The following is a 23282-nucleotide window of genomic DNA, read 5'->3' as shown; positions in this document are numbered from 1 at the left end:
GCAGTTAGAAGGCCCTCTCTCCATTGCCCATTTTTGATTTAATTCTGGTGTTTTCCTGCAGCCCAGCTCAGCATCCTAACGGTGGCCCAAAGGGTGGTGGCAGAGGTGTCCTCTAGGATCATCTAAGGCAGGGGGTGTGAGGATGCCAGACTCTTGCAGCAACATTCTATGGAGCTGCCTTTCAGAAATGTTCATCCCACCGGTGATGAGGGTGTGGAATTAAAATCTGATGGAAGCATTTTCTCTACTCTCAATGTATTTGAAATTCGTTTCAGCTTTTCCCTGACAATAGCTTCCCTGCTGCTTTCTTCTTCCCTTTTGTGTCTGGTGTGGCTGGGAGGTCCTGGGGCCTTTTAAATACACAGTGACACAGGTGTCCTCACATGCTTGTGGGGGCACAAGCATCGTGGTGTGCTTGCAGTGACACAGGCGTCTTCGTGTGCTTGCAGTGACACAGGTGTCCTCGTGTGCTTGCAGTGACACAGGTGTCCTCGTGTGCTTGCAGTGACACAGGCGTCTTCGTGTGCTTGCAGTGACGCAGGCATTGCCGTGTGCTTGCAGTGACACAGGTGTCCTCGTGTGATTGTGGTGACGCAGGCATCCTCATGCACTTGCAGTGATACAGACATCGTGCTGTGCTTGCTTTGCCAACTGAAAAGTGACCTGGGAGAGGGTAGAACCAGCCAGTGTCTGGGTTCCTCTGAAGGCATTTGCAGACACTGACAGTTCAGGAAATGTCTCCAGCCAGGCCTTGCTTCTCTCAGTGTGGAACACACCTGCCTTTGGGCAGTTCCTCTGATGGCAGGAATGATTGACAGGCATCCTCTGCTGGAGGTGTCCATCATCCAGGAGACCCCTCTTGGAGGGCTGGCCAGAGGCCGTGTCCCCTGGTCTATGATTTTTATTCTTCACACCACCTTCTGCGTGTGTGAGCCTCCACACAGCTGTACCACTTTTGGGAACCTGCCCAGCAGACACAGATGCAGCAATGCACAGAGATCTCTGTGTGGGGATACTCGTGGCACAGTTGTGAGTGGCCCAGATGGGCAGCTGTGGCAGCTCATGCTAGCGCTGCTGTGTGATAGTGAGCCCTCTGCGGCCAGTGTGGGGGCTCTGCCTTCCATCCAGAAGGAATGTGCATTTGTCCTTCTGTGCTTGGCTAATGCCACTTAACATGGTATCCCCTAGGCTCATCCACATTGTTGAAAAGGAATTCATTGAGTTTTGTGGTGGAATAGTATTCCATCTGTGTATATACCACATTCTTTTAATCCATCCCTCCATAGATGGACGCTTGGGTTGATTCCATATCTTGACTATTGTGAATAGTGTTGCAATGAACACGAGAGGGCAGGTATCAGACCACCACACTGTACCCCATAAATACGCACAATTATTATCCAACAGTTAAAATAAAACTTAAAGCAATGAAACAACAACAAAAAAGAAGGAACACGTGCTTCTGATGCAGGGGAGCTGTGAGTGGGAGCCTCCAGCTGTTGGGACCTCTGGGGTCCACCTTTAAGCCAAAGTCTTTCTCTTCCTTTCTGGGCAGCACCCGGCAGGTGATGAGAAGCCAAGAGAAAAGGTTAATGGCTGATGACCAGGTGTGACCCACAAGAGAGGCATCAGAATACACGTGTTACCTGCGCCGTGCGTTTCCTATAGGACATAAGCAGCCGCACAGTGGCCGAGAACTCCCTCGCGGTGGCTCCCTGCTCCAGGCACTCCCCGAGGTTGTGCCGTGCCCTGGCCCAAGTCCAGCCAGCCCTGTCCGTCCACACCTCAGAACCACAGCGTGCATCACAAGGTCGATAGCTACTGGGGCCTTGCACAAAATTGGCCCAGTGAAAATGTTCATTAAATGAGTGTTTCTTTTAGTCCTAGTCACCCTTCCTTCCCTTTCTACCAAGTCTAGCCCATCCCGAGAGGTTCCAGGGTCCCAAGGAAGAGACATCCCGTTTACTCACAGAGACGTCCTGTTTACTGACAGGTGGTCATTGCCTGTGAGCATTTGCAGAGTGGGTGGGAAGGCAGGGGCAGGAGGAGGTGTGGAGGCCCCCGAAGCAGGCTCAAAACGGACATTCTTTAAATACTTGTCCAACATTTACTTACTAGAAATGGCGAATAGCTTATTTCCTGTTAGCAAATAAATATACTCATCCACAAAATGACATGTCTCCATCTTTATATTTAGAATAAGAGATTTCTGACACACATGGGTCATCCTAGAGCATGTTCTTAATCTGGAATTGATGGAGAGCAGGGCTTGCAAGTCTCCACTTGAGGGCACTGTGACCCCAGTGTTGTGTTGGTGTCCCTTTCAAATGGACCCCTGGGCAGGTGCCCGAGGGTCCATCTCCTCTTCAAGCTCTCCACTGTGCTCCTGGAGGATGGAGGGATGTTTCCAGCCTCACCAAGGAGGGAGGCCTTGAGCTGAGTGAGTGGCATCTCTGTTTGGGCACCCTTGGCCACCGGGGGAGCAATCTTGGTGAGAAGAGCTGGTGCCAATCCCTCCTAGGGTGGCAAGCTCTCTGGTGCTGCCTGTGCACCCGTGCCTGCCCACAGTTTGATCAGTGATGGGTGCGGGAGAGGCTGGGTCCACCTTCCTCACAAAGCAAAGGGTGTGGGGCAGCCTGGCCACCAGCAAGGTCACCGCTAAGCCTAGGAGGACAGGCCCATGAAGCAGCGGTGGGGATCCTTTGCTGTCTGGTTGCCACCTTTGCCTTGGTTGACTTCGGAAAGATCTACACTCCTCCCTTTCCTGGGCCCAGGAGAAAAGGCAGGAGCTGGCTTCACCAAGGCCCAAGGTATCCCAAATCCAGATGCTAAGCACTTGGAGGATGGCACAGAAACATCTGCAGAAGTAACCCAGCCCTGGCAGTCCAGAAGTTCCTCCCCAATTGGACACGGCACTACCATGCCCCAGGGACATACAGGGAGCCTCGATGGTTCCAGTTTCATCAACTCATTATTATCAGCATTATTTAATCCTGGTAGTGCCATAATCCTTTCCCCTGTGTATGTGTGAGAATGTATTATGCAAGATTCAAAGTCACTTGATGTCATGAGGAAAATAAAGACTCTCTGCATAGAGCAGAAATAATTTGCACGACCAACTTGGGGTAGAATGTTCTCAAATGAACTCCAGTGGTCCCTGGGCTTTCAGAGGGCCAGGCAGGAACCACTGTCGAAGGGCTGCGTAACAAAAGGCCCTGGCTGGGTGCATTATAATTTGCTCCAACCAGTTCCAAAGTACTCAGATTTCCAGTGATGTGAAGAGAAATACTAATGTCACAGGACGTGGGCATTGTGCCTCATATAAATACACACACAAAAGCTAGGCGAGGGTATTTTGGATGTCTTGTTGGGGAGGATGTAATTAAATTTCCCTTAGGGAACGCTTTGATGTCTGTGGCTCACTGTTTTATATAAAAGTAGCCTCCCCATTTGCCGATCTGTCAGTTGTAGAATTCTAGCCAATTGGGAAAGTTGCCGAGGGAGAATCAATTAGTTTCCACTTGGAGTAAAATCTATCTTTCAAGAGGGAGCTATCATGCCTGCTCTGGCTGTTTGAGTCAAGTGCCAACCAATCTCACCTCTGTGGATGACGCACTGTGCTCAGGGAGCCTTGGGGGTCCCTTGGCCAAGTGCAGGTCTCTGCATGCCCCCAGGTGTGTGCCATGGGGAGGCATCGGTTTCTGCTGGTATCAGCTTCTGCCAAGGCCTCACTGCCTCTCAATGAGATCTCCCTACTCCTCTGAGCCCCATACACACTCCAGCCTGGCCAGCAGGGCAAGCACCACACCTGGGTGGGTTGTGTTGGAGGTAGCAGGTGGTGGTGCTCACTCCACAGGGTCAGAGGCAGCAGGCAGAGCTCAAGCTCCTTGTGAGCTCAGGAATCTGCTAGCAGTCTTGTGTCTACCAGTTTCTCCCGATCCCAGGGAAGAGGCTCAGAGTGGGGCCTTGCTCCTGTGTCTTATCAAGAGTGAGCCTTGTCCTTCACCTTCCCTATCTCATTCCGGTCACATTTCTCCAGACATGGCCAGAACTGACCTTGCTCTGCATCCAATATTCCTGTTTTCTTAGGATCCTGGAGGTCTAATGGTTGCTGTGGTAGCAGAGCGTGGTCCCAATGGAGCAGATATTGGGGTAGTAGGTTCAGAGCAGAGATAGTGCAGAGCACAAAGGGAACCAGCCAGGACGGGGAGCACTCTGGGCTTGGCCAGCTGGATAGGGGTGCGTGTGTGTGTGTGTGTGTTAGTGTGTGTGTGGGTGTTGAGCGGTTACTGGGGCTCACTTTTGTCTCACTGGGTCTCCTCTTTGAGACAAGCTCATGCTTGGACATGCAATCCTAGGCCTTGGAGTGCGACAGGATGCTAAGCCAGGCCGGAGAGAGCAGTGGCTGCTAGTTGGGGATGCAGGTGGGGTTTGCAGAGGATGAAACTGTGCAGCTCCTTTTTCTCTTATTTCTTCTCCTCTAGTGTTTTCATTCTACCGATGTTAAGGTGATGTGTCCCTTCACTTTCCAGGCCGTTGTTTAGCTAAGTAGATACAAGCTTTTGTATTGTTTTCTATAATATTTTAAATCATTAATTGATTCCTTAAAACTCACATTTCCCATTGTTGAACAGGTTACCCACTTTTCAAAAACCTATCCTAAGATTCCAGATGTGCTCCCTAAAGACATATAGAGATAAGGATTTAGTACAAAAATTAAAACTAACATCAGGACTGAGCCACCACTGAATCTGCTTTTCCACAGTTACTCAATTTACGGAACTTTCAAAGCCATTTCAGTCTACACTGCCTTCACACAGAGCATTATAGTGGCCCAAGCCTCCATTTTAGAATTGTGATCTAATTTCTTTTAATTTATGTGTGTACATCATAGTTCTTAAAAAAAATATATTGTATTCTAATTGCAAGTGTAGTACGTATTACGTAAGAAAAGCCTGTAAAGGGACAAAGAAAATAAGCATTCCCATAACTGATTTAGATATATGCCCCCCTAATTCTATATGCACATAAGTATAGCCTAAAATGCGTAATGATAACTATATTTCATACTTGGAGATTAAAGAAAATCTTAGTATCTAACAGGAGATAGATTTTCAGAAAAAATTGTATAGGTCTAAATCTATATAGTGAAAAGAAAAAAGAGTAAAAATTAATGAGTTAACTATCCTCAAGAAGTTAAGAAAAATAACAGCAAGTTAAATCTCAAGAAATAGAAGGAAAGAAATGATAGAGATAGTAGAAATTAATAAAGTAAAAAAATCACAATAAAGACAGCCATCAAATCAAAAAACTGGCTCTCTGAATTTTTATTTTTAAAGGAAAGATAAAGCCCTGATGAAACTGATCGAGGGAAAAAAGAGAAAAGGCACAAAAAACTAACATCAAAGAATTAAAAATAGGACACCATTTCAGGTCTTACAAATATTAAAGCTAATAAGAAGATACAGTGAAAACTTTATGCTGATAAATTTGAAAATCTAGATGAAATAGACAAATTCCTTAAAAAACACAACTTACCAAAACTGACACTAGAAGAAATAGAAAATCTGAATAGTCTTAAATGCATTAAGAAATTAAAATCCTTTCTATACAGATGGATTTACTCATGAATGCTACTAAACCTTTAAGAAAATATAATACTAATCTTACAGAAATTCTTGCAAAGAATAGAAAAAGAAAGAATATTTTGCTACTTAAAGACCTAACAAAAATATTACAAGAGAAGAAAGCTATAAAACAAGTCTCATTTAAGAACATAGATGCAAATATTCTAAGCCAAATATTACTAAAGAAAATAAAATGATAAACAAAAAAATACACTATAAACATAACCTTGTACTTGAAAATGCAATACTGGTTTAACCATTATCAAACAATCAATTCTTACATATATATCAGGTAAAAAATTGTGACAATACCAAATGCTGATGAGGATGTGGAGAAACTCGATCATTCATACGTTGCAGTTGGGAATGTAAAATGGTACTACCATTATGGAAGACGGTTTGACAGTCTTGACAGTTTTTTATAAAGCTAAACATATATAGAACCAGCAATTGCACTCTTGGGCCCTTATCTCAGTTTTTCACTGAAAAACATATTCACACAAAAACCTGTACAGAAATCCTCATAGCAACTTTATTTGTAACAGCTAAAAATTGGAATGAGCCCAGATGTCCTTCAACAAGTGAATGGTTAAACAAACTGTGATGAATCCATACCATAAAATACTACCAAACAATAAAAAGCCATGAACCTTTAATACATGCAACAACGTGGAACTTATTCCTATGGAATTATGCTGAGTGAAAAAAGCCAATCCTAAGAGTTATCAAACTGTTTATTCCATTTATATAACATTTTTAATATGATGCAATTTTAGAAATGGAGGATGGATTCTTGGTTGCCAAGGGTTAAAGGAAGAGGAGTAGGAGGGAAGTAGATGTGGTTAGAATGGGGCAGCATGAGAGATCCTTGTGGGGTTGGAATTATTCTGTATTTTGGCTGTGCTCATGGATACACAAACCTGAAAAGATGATAAAACTTAATACATACACATATACACACAAATGAGTACAAGGAAAACTGTGGAAATCTGAATAAAATTGGTATATTGTATCAGTGATATTATACTATAATTGTGCAAAATGTTACCATTGGGGGAGATTGGGCAAAACCTATGCAGGATCTCTCTGATATCTCACTAAAAATTCAATTAAAAGTCATTCAATAAAATCAACATGGTAACAAAAGGAGAAAGTCACGTGATCATCTCCATTGAGGCAGAAAGAGTATTTGCTACAAATCCACAACCATACATGATAAACACTCTTAGTACACGAAATGTGATAAAGTATAGTTTCAAAACTTTGTACTAAATGATAAAATGTTGAACATTTTCCTGCTGAAATCTGAAACAAGGATGTCTTCTATGATAACTTCTAGTCAACATCATAACTAAAGGGCCAAGCCAGTGCAATAAAGCAAGAGAAACAAAAAGCTATGAGAATTGCAAACAAATAAATAAAACTCATTTTCCAAAGGCAATATGCCTATGGATGTTTAAAAAACACCATAAAATCTAAAAATAAATAATTAAAATTAGATAATAAGTTTCGCTTGTTGCTGGATATACAACCAATTCAAAAAGTAAATTTTATTTCTATATACCAGCAACAAACAGGTATAAAGTAAAACTTTAAAGTGCAATTTATAACGGAAAATTATCAAATATCTAGAAGTGAATCTAAGGAAAGATGTGTAAGATATCTACATAGAAAATTACAAAACATCATTAAGAAAATTTAATGCCTAAAACAAATGCTGGGAAATATCACTTTCATGGACTGGAAAACTCGACAATATAAAGATGTCTGTTCTTCTCAAGTTGATCTATAGATTCAATATAATTTACATTAAAATATTAGTTTTTTGGTGGAAATGCATAAGCTGATTATAAATTCCTTTAGAAGTGCAAAATGTCAAGCATATCTAAGACACTTTGGAGAAAAACAAGGTGGGCTGACTTACTCTATGGATGCAAACCATCATTGTAAAGCCACAGTGCTCAAGTCAATGTGATATTGGCAGAATGATAGACAGACGCAGTAGATCAGAATAGAGGATTTGTATGCAAATCACTGTCTACATAAACACTTGTTTTCATTGTTGTTGTTGTTGTTTTGAAATACTTGTTTTCAATGACAGAGGGCACTGAAAAGCAGTGGGAAAAGAACACTCTTTTCAATAAGTGGTGCTGGGTTTTTGGGTCAATCACATATTCATATGGCTATGAAATAAGACTTGAACCATGAACAAAAATCAATTCCAGGTAAACTGGCAGATATAAATGTGATAAGTGGAAAAATAAAGCTTCTGAAAAGGGGAGAAATACGAACGTTTTTACACCGTTGGTGGGAATGTGAATCAGTTCAGCCATTGTGGTTGATTTAGAACCGGAAATACCATTTGACCCAGCAATCCCATTACTGGGTATATACCCAAAGGAATAGAAATCATTCTATTATAAAGATACATGCACATGTCTGTTCATTGCAGTCCTATTCACAATAGCAAAGACATGGACTCAACCCAAATGCCTATCAATAATAGACTGGATAAAGAAAATGTGGTACATATACACAATGGAATACCATGTAGCCATAAAAAGGAACGAGATCATGTCCTTTGCAGGGACATGGATGAAGCTGGAAGCCATTATCCTCAGCAAACTAATGCAGGAACAGAAAACCAAACACTACATATTCTCACTTATAAGTGGCAGCTGAACAATGAGAACACGGACACAAGTGGGGAACACCACACACTGGGGCCTGTCGGAGGACAGCGGGTTTGGGAGAGCATTAGGGAAAGGAGGGAATGCATGCTGGGCTTCATACCTAAGTAATGGGTTGATAGGTGCAGCAAACCACCATGGCACACATTTACCTGTGTAACAGACCTGCACATCCTGCACGTGTACCTGGAACTTAAAATACAAGCTGCTGAAAGCTATTAGCAACAATAGTGTCATAATCTTGAGGTAGGCAAAGAACTCTTAGCGTAGGACACAAAAAAACTGTAACCACAAAGACGAAGTTGATAAACCAATTTACCTTCACATTAAGAACTTCTTTTCTTCTCTCTCTCTCTCTTTTTGAGATGGAGTCTCACTCTGTTGCCCAGGATGGAGTGCAATGGTGCGATCTTGGCTCACTGCAACCTCTGCCTCGTGGGTTCAAGTGATTCTCCTGCCTCAGCCTCCAGAGTAGCTGGGATTACAGGCACTCACCACCACACCCAGATAATTTTTGTATTTTTAGTAGAGATAGGGTTTCACCATGTTGGTCAGGCTGACCTCAAACTCCTAACCTCAGGTGATCCACCTGCCTTGGCCTCCCAAAGTGCGGGGATTACAGGCGTGAGCCACTGCAATAACTTTCATTAAAAAACACCATTATGACAGTGAGATGGAAGCTAAAGAGTGGGAGACAATATTCACAACCATGCACCTGCAAAGAGCTTCTCACTAAAAGTATAAAATTAAGAAAGAAATAGACAACCCAATGGAAAAATAGACAACCAACTGAGCAGGGGTTTTATTAAAAAGTACGGTAATATTCAGATCACTATGCTTATGAAAAGATGTGCAACCCTAATAGTCATTAGGAAAAAGGAAATTAAAACCATTGTGAGATACCACACACTCCAGAGTGGGGACAATGTAAACGCCTGACCACACCACGTTGGGAGGATGTGGAGTACTGGGAGTTTGCATGCATTGCTGGTGGCACGGAAATTGGAGCAGCCACCACAGTAAACTTGGTGGCACTGCGACCACATTTGATGATACTCTGGGGCGAGCAGCTGTCTTCCCAGGCATATACAAACAGCAATGTGTGCACATGTGTGCAGACAGACAGACGCAGATGTCCACAGCAGCATCATTCATAATAGCCCCAAACTGAAGAAAAATCATAGGCGTTCAGCTGGGCATGGTGGCTCACGCCTGTAATCTCAGCACTTTGGGAGGCTGAGGCGGGCGGATCAGGAGGTCAGGAGATCAAGACCATCCTGGCCAACATGGTGAAACCCCATCTCTACTAAAATACAAAAAATTAGCTGGGCATGGTGGTGCACACTTGTAGTCTCAGCTACTCAGGAGGCTGAGGCAGGGGAATCGCTTGAATCCGGGAGACAGATTACAGTGAGCTGAGATCGCGCCACTGCCTGGCAACAGAGTGATTCCATCTCAAAAAAAAAAAAAAAAGATAGGCTCTCATTAACACTAAAATAAGAAGCCTAAGTATGGCATCTACAAGGAAATACTGAGCAGTGATGGAGGTGGCCGAACTGCGACTGCATGCAAGCCTTCAGGAATCTCACAAGCTAATGTTGGCAGAAGAAGGCAGACGGAAATGAATACACACTCTTTACTTCCATGTACCTAAAGTTCAAACCCAGCTAAAAGCAACCTAGGATGCTGGAAATCAGGACAATAGTTGCCTTTGCAAATGGAGAGGCCAGTGATTAGGAGAAGGGCTTCTCAGGAGCCGGGAGCATCTCCACTTTCCATTTTGGTAGTCGAGCCCTTTTCTGTGCTTGTGTCATAATTCAACAAAAGCATACATGTTTACACCCCTCTCATGGATACTTACATTTTTCTAAAGGATGACTATAAAGATTTATTTCAATATAAGGAGTCTGCAATGGAGTTTCCAGGCGCAATGAGTGCTACGGTTTAAGTATTTGTCTCCTCCGAAACTCATGGCCCCTGGCATGTGGAGTGCCTCTATCTGAAGAACAAGAGGAACTCAGAGCTAGAAGCCTCTTTATGGGGATGACTCCAGGTCTTTTATTGATGAAGAAATAAATATGGCTTCCCGCGGTGCCCGGGGAGGGTCCCAGATCACCCCTCATTCAGTCTTCATCCTGCTCCTCCCAGGCAGACACAGGTCTCAAGGTGCGGTGCAGGGGAGCCACACTGTGTCCTGGAAAGTTCATTAGCTTGTGAAGTGGTGCAGCGCTTCTGGTCTGTTGCCGGTCCACGCTGCTCTCCTTGGGTGCAGCAGTCACCCCCCTACCCCGCCCACCCTCCTTGGGCCCAAGGTGCAGCTGGGAGCCGCGGTGTCTGCGTCAGCCTTTCCTGCAGCTGAGGGCTCCTCTGACTCCCACGGGGAGCAGGAAGCTGCTTTCCCGCTGCGCTTGATGTAAACAGTAAACACATCCCAGCACCTGCCGGGCCTCCCCGTTCCGCTGCTCCTGTCCCTGCCACAGCCCTGGGAAGAGGCCTGAGTCCCAGGGGTGTGCAGGCCACCAGCGTCTGCCATGAGCCCACTGAGGAAATAATGGCGGCTGTGGGACTGCACGCGTGCCTAAGTGTGCATGCATGTGTGTGAACACGTGCATGTGTGGGGTGTTGTGTTTGCACGTGTGGGATGTGTGTATGCATGTGTATCTGTGTATGTGTGTTTTTGTGCCTGTATATGTATATGTGTATATGAGTGTGTGTGTAGGGAGTGGTCCATGTGTGTTGCGTGTGTTTGTGTACATGTACACGTGTGTGTATGTACAGCATGTGGTGTGCGTATATCGTTTGTATGTGTGCATGTGTTTGTGTAGTGTGTACAGATCATATGTGTACACGTGCATAGTGTGTGGTATATATGAATGCCCTGTGTGTGTGCATGCATGTGTATATGCTGTACATGTGTATGTATGCGTGCGGCCAGATTGACCCAAGGTCACTCAGAAGGTTTGTGAAATTAGCCCAGCCCAGCGAGCTTTCCATAAAGCCACAACCCTCTTGACAGCACCCGGCTGATCTTCCTTTCCAGACAGGTTGGGAGTGAGGCCTGAGGAATGGTGGGCGCCAGGCTGGCCAAGGGCTCCAGAGGTGGAGCCAGGGTTATTAAAGAAGTGGTGGACAGACGTGCAGGGCACCCCCAAAGCAGCCCCAGCAGGAGAAACAGAGCAGAGTGAAATGAGAAGGGTAGGATCTGGAGAAGGGCTCCAGCTTTTTTGGGGCCCCAGGGGCTTCTCACAGGACCCTTCTGCCATGCCCCTCCTCCTTCTTCATCACAGCCTGCACTTCCATTCCAGGAAGGTAGAGCCCGCCCCATGGCACTTGTTCTGCTAGGCAGGGTCTGCTTTGGGCACTCCGCAATAATTGAAGAGCAGGCAGCGTTCACTGAGAATGTGCCCTCGTGCCAGGCATTGTGCCGGGTACACCGCTCAGTTTACTCCTCACGACAGCCCAGGGAGGCAAAGATGAAATGCACGTCCAGGGAGAACGCTGTGTGCTGAGCTGGGACTTATCAAGGCTCTGCCCAGGCTGCAGCTGGGATGAAGCCTGAGTTAGGGTCAGTCAGAACCTTGCCATAAACCACTAGAGTTGACTGAAGAGACTACATTTCTAGGATGCTTAATCTCTTGACCAAAAAAAGGTACTGTGTCTGTTTGCCACGTTGAGGAACTGGGTTAGTGGCCTTGGGAACTGTGACAGTCACCTGACAACAAAACCAGTATGCAGTGGAGAGGCCAGAACCTATCCTGCACTCCTGGGTTCCCAATTGACTCCCCAAAGCTCAACGTGAGAAACTCACTTACTGAATATCTATAAAGCAATGAACACTTGCTGATTGTACCCTCTGTGCCAGGGACCTTAAATACACTATCTTGGGTGATTATATAGGTGCTAGGTGCAGCCCTTAAGAAAAGCTAAAGAATCAGAGAGACCTGCCACTTCACCACAAACTCTCAGATTCTCCATCAGAAAAGGGTTCTTGCAGGGATGAAGCCAGGCAGTGCGCAGCCTGTTCCCTCAGCCTAGATAGGGTTCCTCTTCCTCATGTTCGTCGCATGGATCTGGCCTTGCACATTTATTTATATGACCATTTTCTTAATGTGTCCTTCCCCCTTAGACTGCAAAGCAGCTCACCCCTGCATCCTCAGCCCCTGGCACTGTGCACGGCACACAGAGAGTGCTTGGTGAAAGAATTGGAGTATGAGCCAAAAAACCACTGCTATGCTGCAACTGTGAATTCGAATGCAGCAGAATTGTTAGGGGACCCTGCACTGACGAATGAATGATTCTAGTGGTGGAGGTTTCAGGTCCTTTCACACACATATTTTGGACCAAGGTCCTTTTGGTTTCCCACATCCTGTTGCTCGGGCGGCTGCCGGCTTGGTTTACAGCCCACAGTCTTTGTCTCCTTGGCTTCGTTTAGCATCATCGCGTGCTTCTCTTCAATTAAAGTCTTAAGACTTTCAAGGACAGGACAAGCCACTTATGCCGGTGGCTTGGGTCCCACAGTATCATTAGTGGCGAAAAATCACGTCAGTCCTGTGAAACAGCCCTGTGACCACCTACCACAGTTACGGCCTTCATATTAAAAGTGGTTATGTGTTTAAAAAGAGTCTCAAACATAGATTCTTCAGCACCAGGGCGTTTTCCATTTGCTATCTCTGAACACAGGTGTTTGGTGAAGCCCCGACGGTCTCAGTCTCAGGAGCATCTTTTTCAGCAATGCCCTGACATTGGTTTTGGACCTGGGACCTACTTATTCCTAGATGCAGAGCCACCTAAGAGCTCAAATTGCACTTTAATCAGACTTCATCCCGCAGAATGCTCCCTTAATGAGGGTTAATGGTATTAATTACTGTCCCCTCCACTTCAGAATGTGCTCAAGAGGAGCTAATTGTCACATAATGGCCCAGGGCAGCTGAGGCCCTGGCAGAGCTCTGAGGAGTCTACCGCTCCCTCCGCCCGTCCCTCCGCCCGTCCCTCCGCCGGTCCCTTCGCCCGTCCCTCCGCTGGTCCACCCCACCATCGCCTTCCTCCCATTTCCTCCCACAGAGCTGCTGTGCTTCCTCTCCCCATCAGATAAAAGTGGGAGTTCGAGGGCATGGCGGCCTAACCTTCCAGGAGGACTTTGGGTTTTCCGCGTGGATGGCCAATAGGCTCACAGTTTGCTGACCTGCTCCGTGGATGACAAGGTACCATGCCTTCTCCTACTCAGTCGGTGTGACCAGTGCCTCTTTAGAGGACAGTCTGTCAATAGCTACCCAAATGAAAGACTCACAGGTAATTTGACCCAGTAATTTCCATTCTAGGAGTTAATCCCACATACTTTTATTTTTATTTTTTTGGTATACACCCACGAAAACTATGAAAGGGCACTTATTACAGCAAGGATGGAACAGCAAAAGGGTGGAAATAATCTAAATATCTGTCAGAGTGGACTGATTAAATAAATAATGGTATATCTATAAAGTGGGGTAGAATGGAGAGAATATAAAATGAGGCCCGTCTGTATGTGCTGATATGAAACAATATTCAAGTTACAGAATTAAGCAAAAAGAGCAAGAAGGTAGAACAGTATATATGTTCTAATGGCATGTTACCATTTGTGTAAAACACGCAGAATATGAGTAGGTGTGTGAGTGTATCTAAGCGTATCTACACCCTCTCTCCATACCCACTCACACACAAAGCAGCAGGCTGTGATGTAAATACCAGCACGTGCTGAGCTATGGAGTGTTGACTCTGGTGGACTTTGCAGTGACAGACAAAGGGCCCTCTGATCCACGGGCAGTGGAAAAGTGTGTGTATCTTTGGCTGAGAGGAGGGGCTGGCTGATACTACCAAGCTTTCAGACAGAGCTCATGGTCCCATGTGTGACAGAGCAGGAGCACCATCATCTCAGACAGTTCCAGCTCCCTTTCTAGCCTCATGCATTTCAAGGATATCACTTCTCTTCCAACTGCAAGCCGCCAGAAAGAGCAGACAGTAAAACCCATATAAGACATCTCGGGCACAGAGGGTGGCGGGAAAGTCTCTTGGGTAATCACCAACTTCACACTCTCACAACAGGCCCCAGTAAAACAATGGACCCTAATAAGTACATTCCTTTCCCTTTAGGTGCGCTAAGATAGGGAAGCTAAAAGCAGACTTGGGGTATGCCTGCAGCTGCAGGAAGATGTATGGGAACAGACACACAACTCTCCCTCCCAGATAAGTGGGACAAAAAGACACAGAAACATTCCAAGCCTGTGATAAGCTCTCCTGCCCTAAACCTTTGAATACTTTTGGTCTGTAAGAGAGAATGCCTCTGACCTAACTCAGCCAGAAGCTCCTCTCAGGTTTATTCTCCAAAATCAACCTGTCTTTGACTGTTGAACTGCTTTTCATGTTTCTTTCCTTTTTTTTTTTTTTTTTTTTGAGACAGAGTCTCGCTCTGTTGCCCAGGCTGTAGTGCAGTGGTGCGATCTCAGCTCACTGCAAGCTCCGCCTCCCGAGTTCACACCATTCTCCTGCCTCAGCCTCCCAAGTAGCTAGGACTACAGCTGCCCGCCACCACGCCTGGCTAATTTTTTTTTCTTTTTTTTTTTGTATTTTTAGTAGATACGGGGTTTCACTGTGTTAGCCAGGATGGTCTTGGTCTCCTGACCTCGTGATCCACCCGCCTTGGCCTCCCAAAGTGCTGGGATTACAGGCGTGAGCCACCGCACCCGGCCTCTTTTCTCTTTCTTCAATTCTTACACTGTGGAAGTAGAGCACAAACCCAGCACTGGGCAGGGCAGGAAGCCATCCTTTGGGAAAAGGCCGAGTGAGGCCCTGACAATCATGTCTCCATGTTAGTGTGCTGGGAAAAAGGGAGTGAGTGTGTAGAAAGGATCTTTAGCTATCTTTACCAGTTTTTAAACTTAGGTTACTCTAACGCCGTCCTGCCCAGTACATCAGTCACACCAGCCATGTGTGGCTATTTAAATGGAAATGAACATTGAATACAATAAAATATTCAGTTCTTCAGTTGCACCAGCCACATTTTGAGTGTTTAGTAGCCTGGTGGCTTAGTGTGACTATGGACTACTCCTACTGGGAGATCACAGATCTAGAACTTTCCATCATTGCAGGAAGTTCTACTGGATGGTGCTCTAAAGCATAAGTATCAAGTTTCCATCACTTAATTACTGTTTATTAAAAACCTGCACAGCTTTTTATGAGTTCTGAAAAAGTGTGCTTGTCGTGAAACTAAGACCAAGTGAAATGGTATTTAAAAAACGGTTTACTTTTACCCTCATACTTTTCATTTCTTTGCAGTGCAGATGTCATTGCTTTGCAACAGACATCAAATCCCAGAGCCGTGATGTTCTCTTCTTGGGCCATAAGTGGGGTCCCATGACACGTGAAAGGATCGTGGCAGAACCATCTTGGAGACATGAATGTCAAAGGGCTCTGGGATGTTAGGGAGGGAGAGTCTGCCGTTTCTCAGGCCACCCTGGGCTTTGGCTAGACATAATCTGAAGTGGGTAAGGAGAGTCTGTGGAAACTGGGGCACCTTTGGTAATGAGAAGGCAAGTCTGTGGGGGGCACCCTGAAGCTAGTAGTTTGTTCGAGGGGACACTCAGGAGGAGGATGACTTCGTGGGGAGTGCAGAACTGTCCAGGGCACATCGGCCTGTGACTGTCTCTGTCTGTCCCAATTTGTATCAGTTTGCTGTGTACAGACACAGGCTGGGGGGTGTGCTGGTGGCCAGAAGACACCTGGAAACCACAAACCTTCTTGGCCATTGATGATCCAAGCCACTGGGAATCCTGGTAAAACTTGGATGCCTGACCTGGTCTATGCAGTGTGAGATTTTATGAATTTCTGTGGTCTAACCCCAAACTGTCAGACAGCGTATTCTTAAAATTCAAGTTAAATGCATCCCATCTCAGTTGAAGTCTGCTTCCTCTGATCGTGTTCTTACCACGATTTAGAAGTGGGTTACTTGCGATCTTCAACCAATAATCTTTCACATCCTTACACAATTTAAATTTCTCTTTACAGCTTTCCCTACTCTTTAATCTTTTTCTTATTTACCCTGTTTTATTTCTTCATGTTGGCTTTCCCTTCTCGGCATTTACCCCATTTTTATGCCATGGTTTTCATCCAGTCATTGGCCTGACAATTTTTCAGTCCTTCCAGTGAGGACTAGGCGGGGCAGATGATGTCCAGGCTCTAATATTAGCAGTGGGGCCTGGACTCCAGCTATCTCAGCTTCAAAATTAGGATGTTGAAATAGTTCATTTGTAAGATCCTGTTTTCGCTCCAGCAACCAAATTAGCAAGTCAGTTCAAGGGCAACAGCTTTATTTCATTATATAAAATCTATTACTAGAGCAAAGAATTAATTTATTAAAATAGATGCAAGATACTATACAGTGTACATGGATTAATAAAAAGCTAGTGTACTGATGATATACTCATTGCTTACTAATTGTCAAACTAGAATACTCCTTAACTGTTACATTTTAAATTTGACAACTAGTACTGATGAGAGGAAGAGTCCAACTTGGAAAGACTGTGGAGGGCGTCAAGAGTGAATTTCAGTTATATACAAACTTGGTGTGGATTAAAGCTGCGGAAAGTTGTGACGAACACCCAGCTGGGTGTCCAGCCTGGGAAAGGCATAACAGCATACGCAGTGGTTAGCGGGTTTGTGGCATCAGCTCGCCTGCACACTGCTAAGTTCCTTCCCCTGTGGGCTTCTTCAGGCGGGCAATGGTGAATCTTTTCTTTGGTGAGTTGGGGTCCTCTCCATCCCAGAGAGACTCAAGCATGGTTCTTCAGAAAGGCATTACTTTTTCTTTGTTGCCTTTTTCTCTTTCTTTTCTTTCCTTTTCCCTTTGTCCTTTGCCTTTTCTGTGCTGCCTCCTGTTATTGCCAAGGCACGTTTTTTACCCAGAGGGGTTTTGGCATACCAGTTCTGAAATACAATAGAAGTTTCGGAAAAGGTCAGAATGACACCAATTCACCGCAATACTCTTAAAAATAAAGAAAAGCCTGCTAAACAGGAAGGGGCAAGCAGCCATTGTACTTTGGGCATTTAAGGTATGCTTAATACAAGCTCTTTCTCAGTGGGTTTTCCAGACTGTTTTTCTGCATGATTTGAAACTTCAACCTGTATTTCTGCATGATTTGTTAACTCAGGGAGTTAACAATTTCAGAGAATCTCAGGCTAAATCTAACCAGCCATCCTTCCCAACAAAGTCGCCTGTTTTTCCGGGCATCCTACTGTGTCTGGGGGTTGGGTTTTCTTGGTAATGTGAAGGGTGCTCATGGTTCACATGTGGCCATGTTCAATGAACAGTGGGCGGCCATTCAACTACTCTGGGGGAGTTGCTGTTGAAACCACGGTAGAAATAACGGAGCCCAAATACTAACCAAGAACTTGGTGATTGTAACTGGCCCCACAATGGCATTTTTCTCAACCTTTGCATTTTATTTGAAACCTAAGAGACATTTGGGTTTATAAACTTTATAGTAGCAATATTTCATTGCAGGATTATATTACATGTTATTTGTCAATTCTCCTATTAATGGATATATGACATCTGAATTTTTGGTTATTATGAAAAATGCTGAAGTTCACAATTTTTACACATCTCCTTGTATCTACATGAGAGAACCTCTTTAGGGCACACATGTAGAAATAGAATTCCTGGGGTTGTAGGGTTTGAACATCTTCAATTTTACTTGATATTGCTGAATTGCTCTCTGAAGTGCTGTAAGTGGGAAACTCTCAGTCTTTGTATGTCTTTTTTTTTTTTTTTTTTGAGACTGAGTCTCACTCTGTAGCCAAGGCTGGAGTGCAGTGGCGCAATCTCAGCTCACTGCAACCTCCACCTCCTGGATTCAAGTGATTCCCCTGCCTCAGCCTCCTGAGTAGCTGGGATTACAGGCGTGCGCCACCACACCCAGCTAATTTTTGTATTTTTAGTAGAAACAGGGTTTCACCATGTTGGCCAGGCTGGTCCTGAACTGCTGACCTCAAGTGATCTGCCCGCCTCGGCCTCCCCAAGTGTAGGGATTACAGGCGTGAGCCATGGCGCCCGGCTTCACATGTCGTAAAATGTCTCTTTTCTCCTGTCTCTTGTATGCCAGTTCAGCTGGATACAAATATTAGGCAGACAGTTGTTTTTCCTTAGTACTTTGTAGATATTATTTCACTATCTTCTGGCACCTATGGTTGTTAAAGAGATGTCTGATTTCCCAATTGTTTCTTTGTAGGTAATCTGGTAGCTTTTAAGCCTGGCTTTTAATCTTGTTCTTAAGTTCCCAACAATATATCTAGGTATAGATTTATTTGATTTGTTCTGCTGGTTGCTAGGAGTTTATTAGTTAATAAATTATTTTACTTGGAGTTGATTTTTAATCCATCTTTAATTCAGGAAAATTCTCAGTAATAATATCTTTAAACAATTGTTCCTCTGATACTTATTGTATTCTTTTCTTCTAGAACTTCCATTAATGAAGGTCAGTGTCTTCAACCCACCTTTGATGGATCTTTATTTATATTTTTATGGATTTTACCTTCTTGTTTTTTTGTGCTGACTATTGGGGGGTACTCCCCAGGACCATCTTCTGGTCCACAGATTGCTCTTTGACCATGTTTAGTTTAGAGTTCATACCTCTTTCATTTCCTTTGCCATTTTATACTGATTACCGTATTTTTAATTTCTAAGCTTTCTTTCTTTTTCTTTGCAATTCAGACCTCAGCTTCTGACTCTCTAAGCTTTCTTTTTGTAATATTTTTTTATAATTATCTCTTCTCATTTCATTTTTTTTCCAAAATGTTCTGTACATTTCTAATGGAAGTCATGCTCTCAGTTATTTTTTGAACATCTTAATTATATTAATTTAAACATTTTATCAGATTGTATTTAGCACTAGATTTCCTAAAATGTTTTGGAATTTTGATTTTCAGATTTGTTTGTGTGTGTGTGTGTGTGTGTGTGTGTGTGTTTTGAGACGGAGTCTTGCTCAGGCACACATCACCACACCTGGCTAATTTTTGTATTTTTAGTAGAGGCGGGGTTTTGCCACACTGTTCAGGCTGGTCTCGAACTCCTGACCTCAAGTGATCCACCTGCCTTGCTCCCAAAGTGTTGGGATTACAGGTGTGAGCCACCATGCCTGGCCAAGATTCATTATGAGTGGGAAGTTTTGTTTTGGGCTCTGTCTCTCTCTCCTTATTCTTTCCTCCATAGCCGTTCTACAGCTGCTTCTATAAGATCCTCTAAACTCAAATACAGAACCAGGTCTTATAATGATGTTTTTGATTGATGCTTCCCTTAATGCTTCCTGGTGATATTAGGGATATCAAAGATCCAGTCATAAAAGAAGCAGGTATTATCATTTTATCTTTCACAAACTGTTCTTTTTGTTTTTGTTTTTGAGACAGAGTCTTGTTCTGTCACCCAGGCTGGAGTGCAGTGGCATGATCTTGGCTCACTGCGACCTCTGTCTCCCAGGTTCAAGGATTCTCCTGCCTCAGCCTGGGACTACACACGTGCACTACCACACCTGGCTAATTTTTGTATTTTTAGTAGAGACAGGGTTTTGCCATGTTGGTCAGGCTGGTCTCGAACTCCTGACTTCACGCGATCTGCCTGCCTTGGCCTCCCAAAGTGCCGGTCTTACAGGCATGAGCCACTGTTTCAGCCAACTCTTAAACTCTCTTTGATTTCTATCCTTTATTTTTCTCTATGCTGCATTCTAGGCAATTTTCTTTGCTCCTTTTTTCAGTTCTCTTGTTTTCTCTTTAGTTTTGTCCAATCCACAGACAATTTATTCACTGAGTTATTTATTTATTTATTTTTTGAGATAGAGTTTCGCTCTTGTTGCCCAGGCTGGAGTGCAGTGGCACGATCTTGGTTCACTGCAACCTCTGCCTCCTGGGTTCAAGCAATTCTCCTGCCTCAGCCTCCTGAGTAGCTGGGATTACAGGCATGTGCCACCACGTCCAGCTAATTTTGTATTTTTAGTAGAGATGGAGTTTCTCCATGTTGGTCAGGCTGGTCTCGAACTTCCGACCTCAGGTGATCTGCCCGCCTCGATTCACTGAGTTTTTAATTTTAATGACTATATATTTTTTTCACTATCAAAAGTTCTATTTGGTTCTTTTTTGAATTTGCCTGTTTTTCCTCCCTAATGTTTCTGGTCTTTAAACATACTTATTTTGTAGTCTCTTCCAGAATGTCCTTTTATCTCAGGTTCTTGGTAGTGCTATTCTGTTATTTGCATTTGCTGACTCTCCTTGGGGTAGATTCTTGCTTGTGACTCATAATTTTTTTATTATGAACTCATCTTTAGCAAGGCTGGTATTTCCTGTAGGAATCCTATGTACCCTGACTTGGCTAAATTTCCATACAGAGTGGTTTTTAATTTTGCTTTTGATGTGACTTCAGGGGTTTTAATGATACCATATCATTTAAAAAAATCATATTAATATTTCAACTTGAGATTCTGGGACCATGGAGGTAGTACAGATTTGGAAATTTGACGTGCGTGGTGTAGGCTTGGGTTTTGATTTCTTATGGGCCACTTTTATTCCCCACCTAGATCCCTGGGAAGATCACAAGTTCCTTGATGCTTCCCCATGGCAACCTATAAAGTGTCCCAACTTTGTGCAGTGCCAGCATTCTGTCTCTCATGGGCCTCCCCTTGCCTTTCTGTTTGGATCTTATACACCCCTAGGCCACCCATGTATTAGCTCATATAGTTGTTCCTGTCTTTGAGATGTACTTCTTTGTTAGTGGCACTGGGGGATTCCCTCTTCCTTCTTTTAGCCTTGGCTCTGTTTTTAATGTAAGGTGAGGTCGCCATGTACTTAACGCGATGAACTCCTAATTTATCGAGACCCTGTATAGAATATAGTTAACGAAGTTCGCTTTGGGGAAAGGTATGAATTTCAGCTCTGCTACTTTCTAGTTGTTACTTGCCTCTTGTATTGTTTATTTTATTGCTGCTGCGGCAAATTTCCGGAAACATGGCGGCTTTAAACCACACATTTATGATTTCACAGGGCTGTAGGTCAGAAACCCGGAACGGGCCTCACTGGGTGACAATCAAGGTGTCTGCAGTGCTGTGTCCCTCTCCGGAGGCTCCAGGTGAGAATCTTTCCCTTGCCTTCTGCGGCTCTCAGAAATCACCTGCTTTTCTGGCTTGTGGCCCCTGCTCCACCTTTGGATAGCATTGCTGGGCTCCCTGGAGTACCAACGTGCCCTTCTCAGACTGCTCTCTCTGCTTCTCTCTTACGACTCCCTCTTCTGCTTTTCATGATTACGTTGGACTCACCGGGATAATTTGGGATAATCTGTCTTCAGGTCAGCTGACTAGCAGGCTTACTCCATCGGCAGCCTTAATCCCCCTCTGCCATGTAACCTCACTTATTTTCAGGTTCCAGGGATGAGGATGTAGACCTTGAGGGGCCATTATCCGGCCTACCATGCCTCTCCATATCCCAGTTTCCTCATGTGCAAAACAGGGGATTATGAGTCTAAATGAGTCAGTACAGTGGCTGGCACATAATAAGCAGTCAATAAGTATTAGCTAACATTATTAGACTTACTATCATCGTTATCATACATATTCTCTCCATCGTGTCTGTGGAGCAGGGTAGAACATGTTTGGAGAATTTGCAAGGTCTTCATCTGAGATAATGTTGTTGGGAGCACAATTAGGTGAAATTTCTCAGAGTTTCCCTCATTAGAAGGAACCATAGCAATGGTATCACATTATTCAGGAGAGTGTGAGGGTGTCATTCCATCTATCCACGTGTTTAATGAATGTGTCCCTAAACAGATTTATTAAACATCTACTTGGGGCCAGTCACAGGGCCAAGCACTGGTGCTGTAATGGAAGCACAAAGGGATTGGGTGGAAAGGGTAATGATGGGAAAGTGATGCAGTTTCTTTTGAAAATGAATAGAGCAAACAAATACACCAAGAATGGATGTGTGAAGCATATGCATTCTCATCCCGGGTCATAAAAAGGTAGTAATTCCTTTTCTTGAATAGTATGATCAGACCTCAAGCACCTATAGATAGAAAAACTTCTAGAGATTACTTTGGAAAGTTAAAGGCTCAGCCACGAGAAAGGATCCACACCCTATCATCTAACTCCTCAAAATAGGAGGAAAATTAATATTTTAGAAAGGAGAAAAAAATGGGGAATTTCAGAAAAGAATATGATGTATCATTTGAAGAGGATAATATCAGCAATTATGAACAGGTTTAAACAGTTAACGAGAATATTACTAATAATTCAAATGCTTGGTAAACACTCAGCTAGAGTTAAATTTTTGTTTCAGCCTTGCTAGAGCAGGGTCAGCAAAATATGGCTGATGGGCCAAATTTGGCCTGTTGTCTGTTTTAGCAAATAAAGTTTTATTGGAACCCAGCCATACGCATTCATTTCTGTATTGTGTATAGATGCTTTTGTACTATGATGCACAACTGAATACCTGTGATAGAGACTGCATGGCTCTCAAAGCCTAAAATATTTACTATCTGGACCTTTATGGAAAAAGATTGCCAACTCCTGTGCGAGACCATTACTTCTGAAGTCATTATTATGACTATTGTTCACCTTTCTAATGCTTCACTGAAGAATTAGGGCAAACCAGGAAGGAATCATAGTTTTAGATTTGATGGAAAAGTGACGTGTTGCAGAGGGAAATCTGCCTGATGTTGAGCAGGCTCCCAGAGATCGGCTTGGCTGAGAATTTTAATGCCCCTTCTGGTGACTGCACAGCCAATATCGTGGTGGTCTTCAGTCGTATGCATATAATCTCTTACCTTTGGAGTTGGTCAAGGAAACTTCCTTTGGAAAGACAACACCACTGTATTTATTTTTGCTTAAAGGAGAGCAGGCAGAGTTTGAGGAGTGCCTGCTGGCCTGGGCACTCCTATAAGAGAGGGTGTTGGAAGAGA

The 23282-nt window shown here is 44.0% G+C and overlaps 1 protein-coding gene across 7 annotated transcripts in view; it reads right to left on the bottom strand.

Annotated features, from left to right (window-relative positions):
• Positions 1 to 16639: 16639 nt before the first annotated feature.
• IQCA1 (IQ motif containing with AAA domain 1) overlaps positions 16640 to 23282 on the bottom strand; it is a 178390-nt gene continuing 171747 nt past the window's right edge. For all 7 annotated transcript variants that reach the window (XM_032753611.2, XM_032753627.2, XM_032753624.2 and 4 more), the window contains one exon: positions 16640 to 17272. In XM_032753611.2, coding sequence (XP_032609502.1) covers positions 17144 to 17272 — 129 coding nt within the window. In that variant the 3' untranslated portion in view covers positions 16640 to 17143. The remainder of the gene's footprint in view (positions 17273 to 23282) is intronic.

Source organism: Hylobates moloch, unplaced genomic scaffold (genome assembly GCF_009828535.3).
Source record: "Hylobates moloch isolate HMO894 unplaced genomic scaffold, HMol_V3 SCAFFOLD_1, whole genome shotgun sequence".
NCBI lineage: Eukaryota > Metazoa > Chordata > Mammalia > Primates > Hylobatidae > Hylobates > Hylobates moloch.
This window is presented reverse-complemented; position numbering and strand designations above follow the sequence as displayed.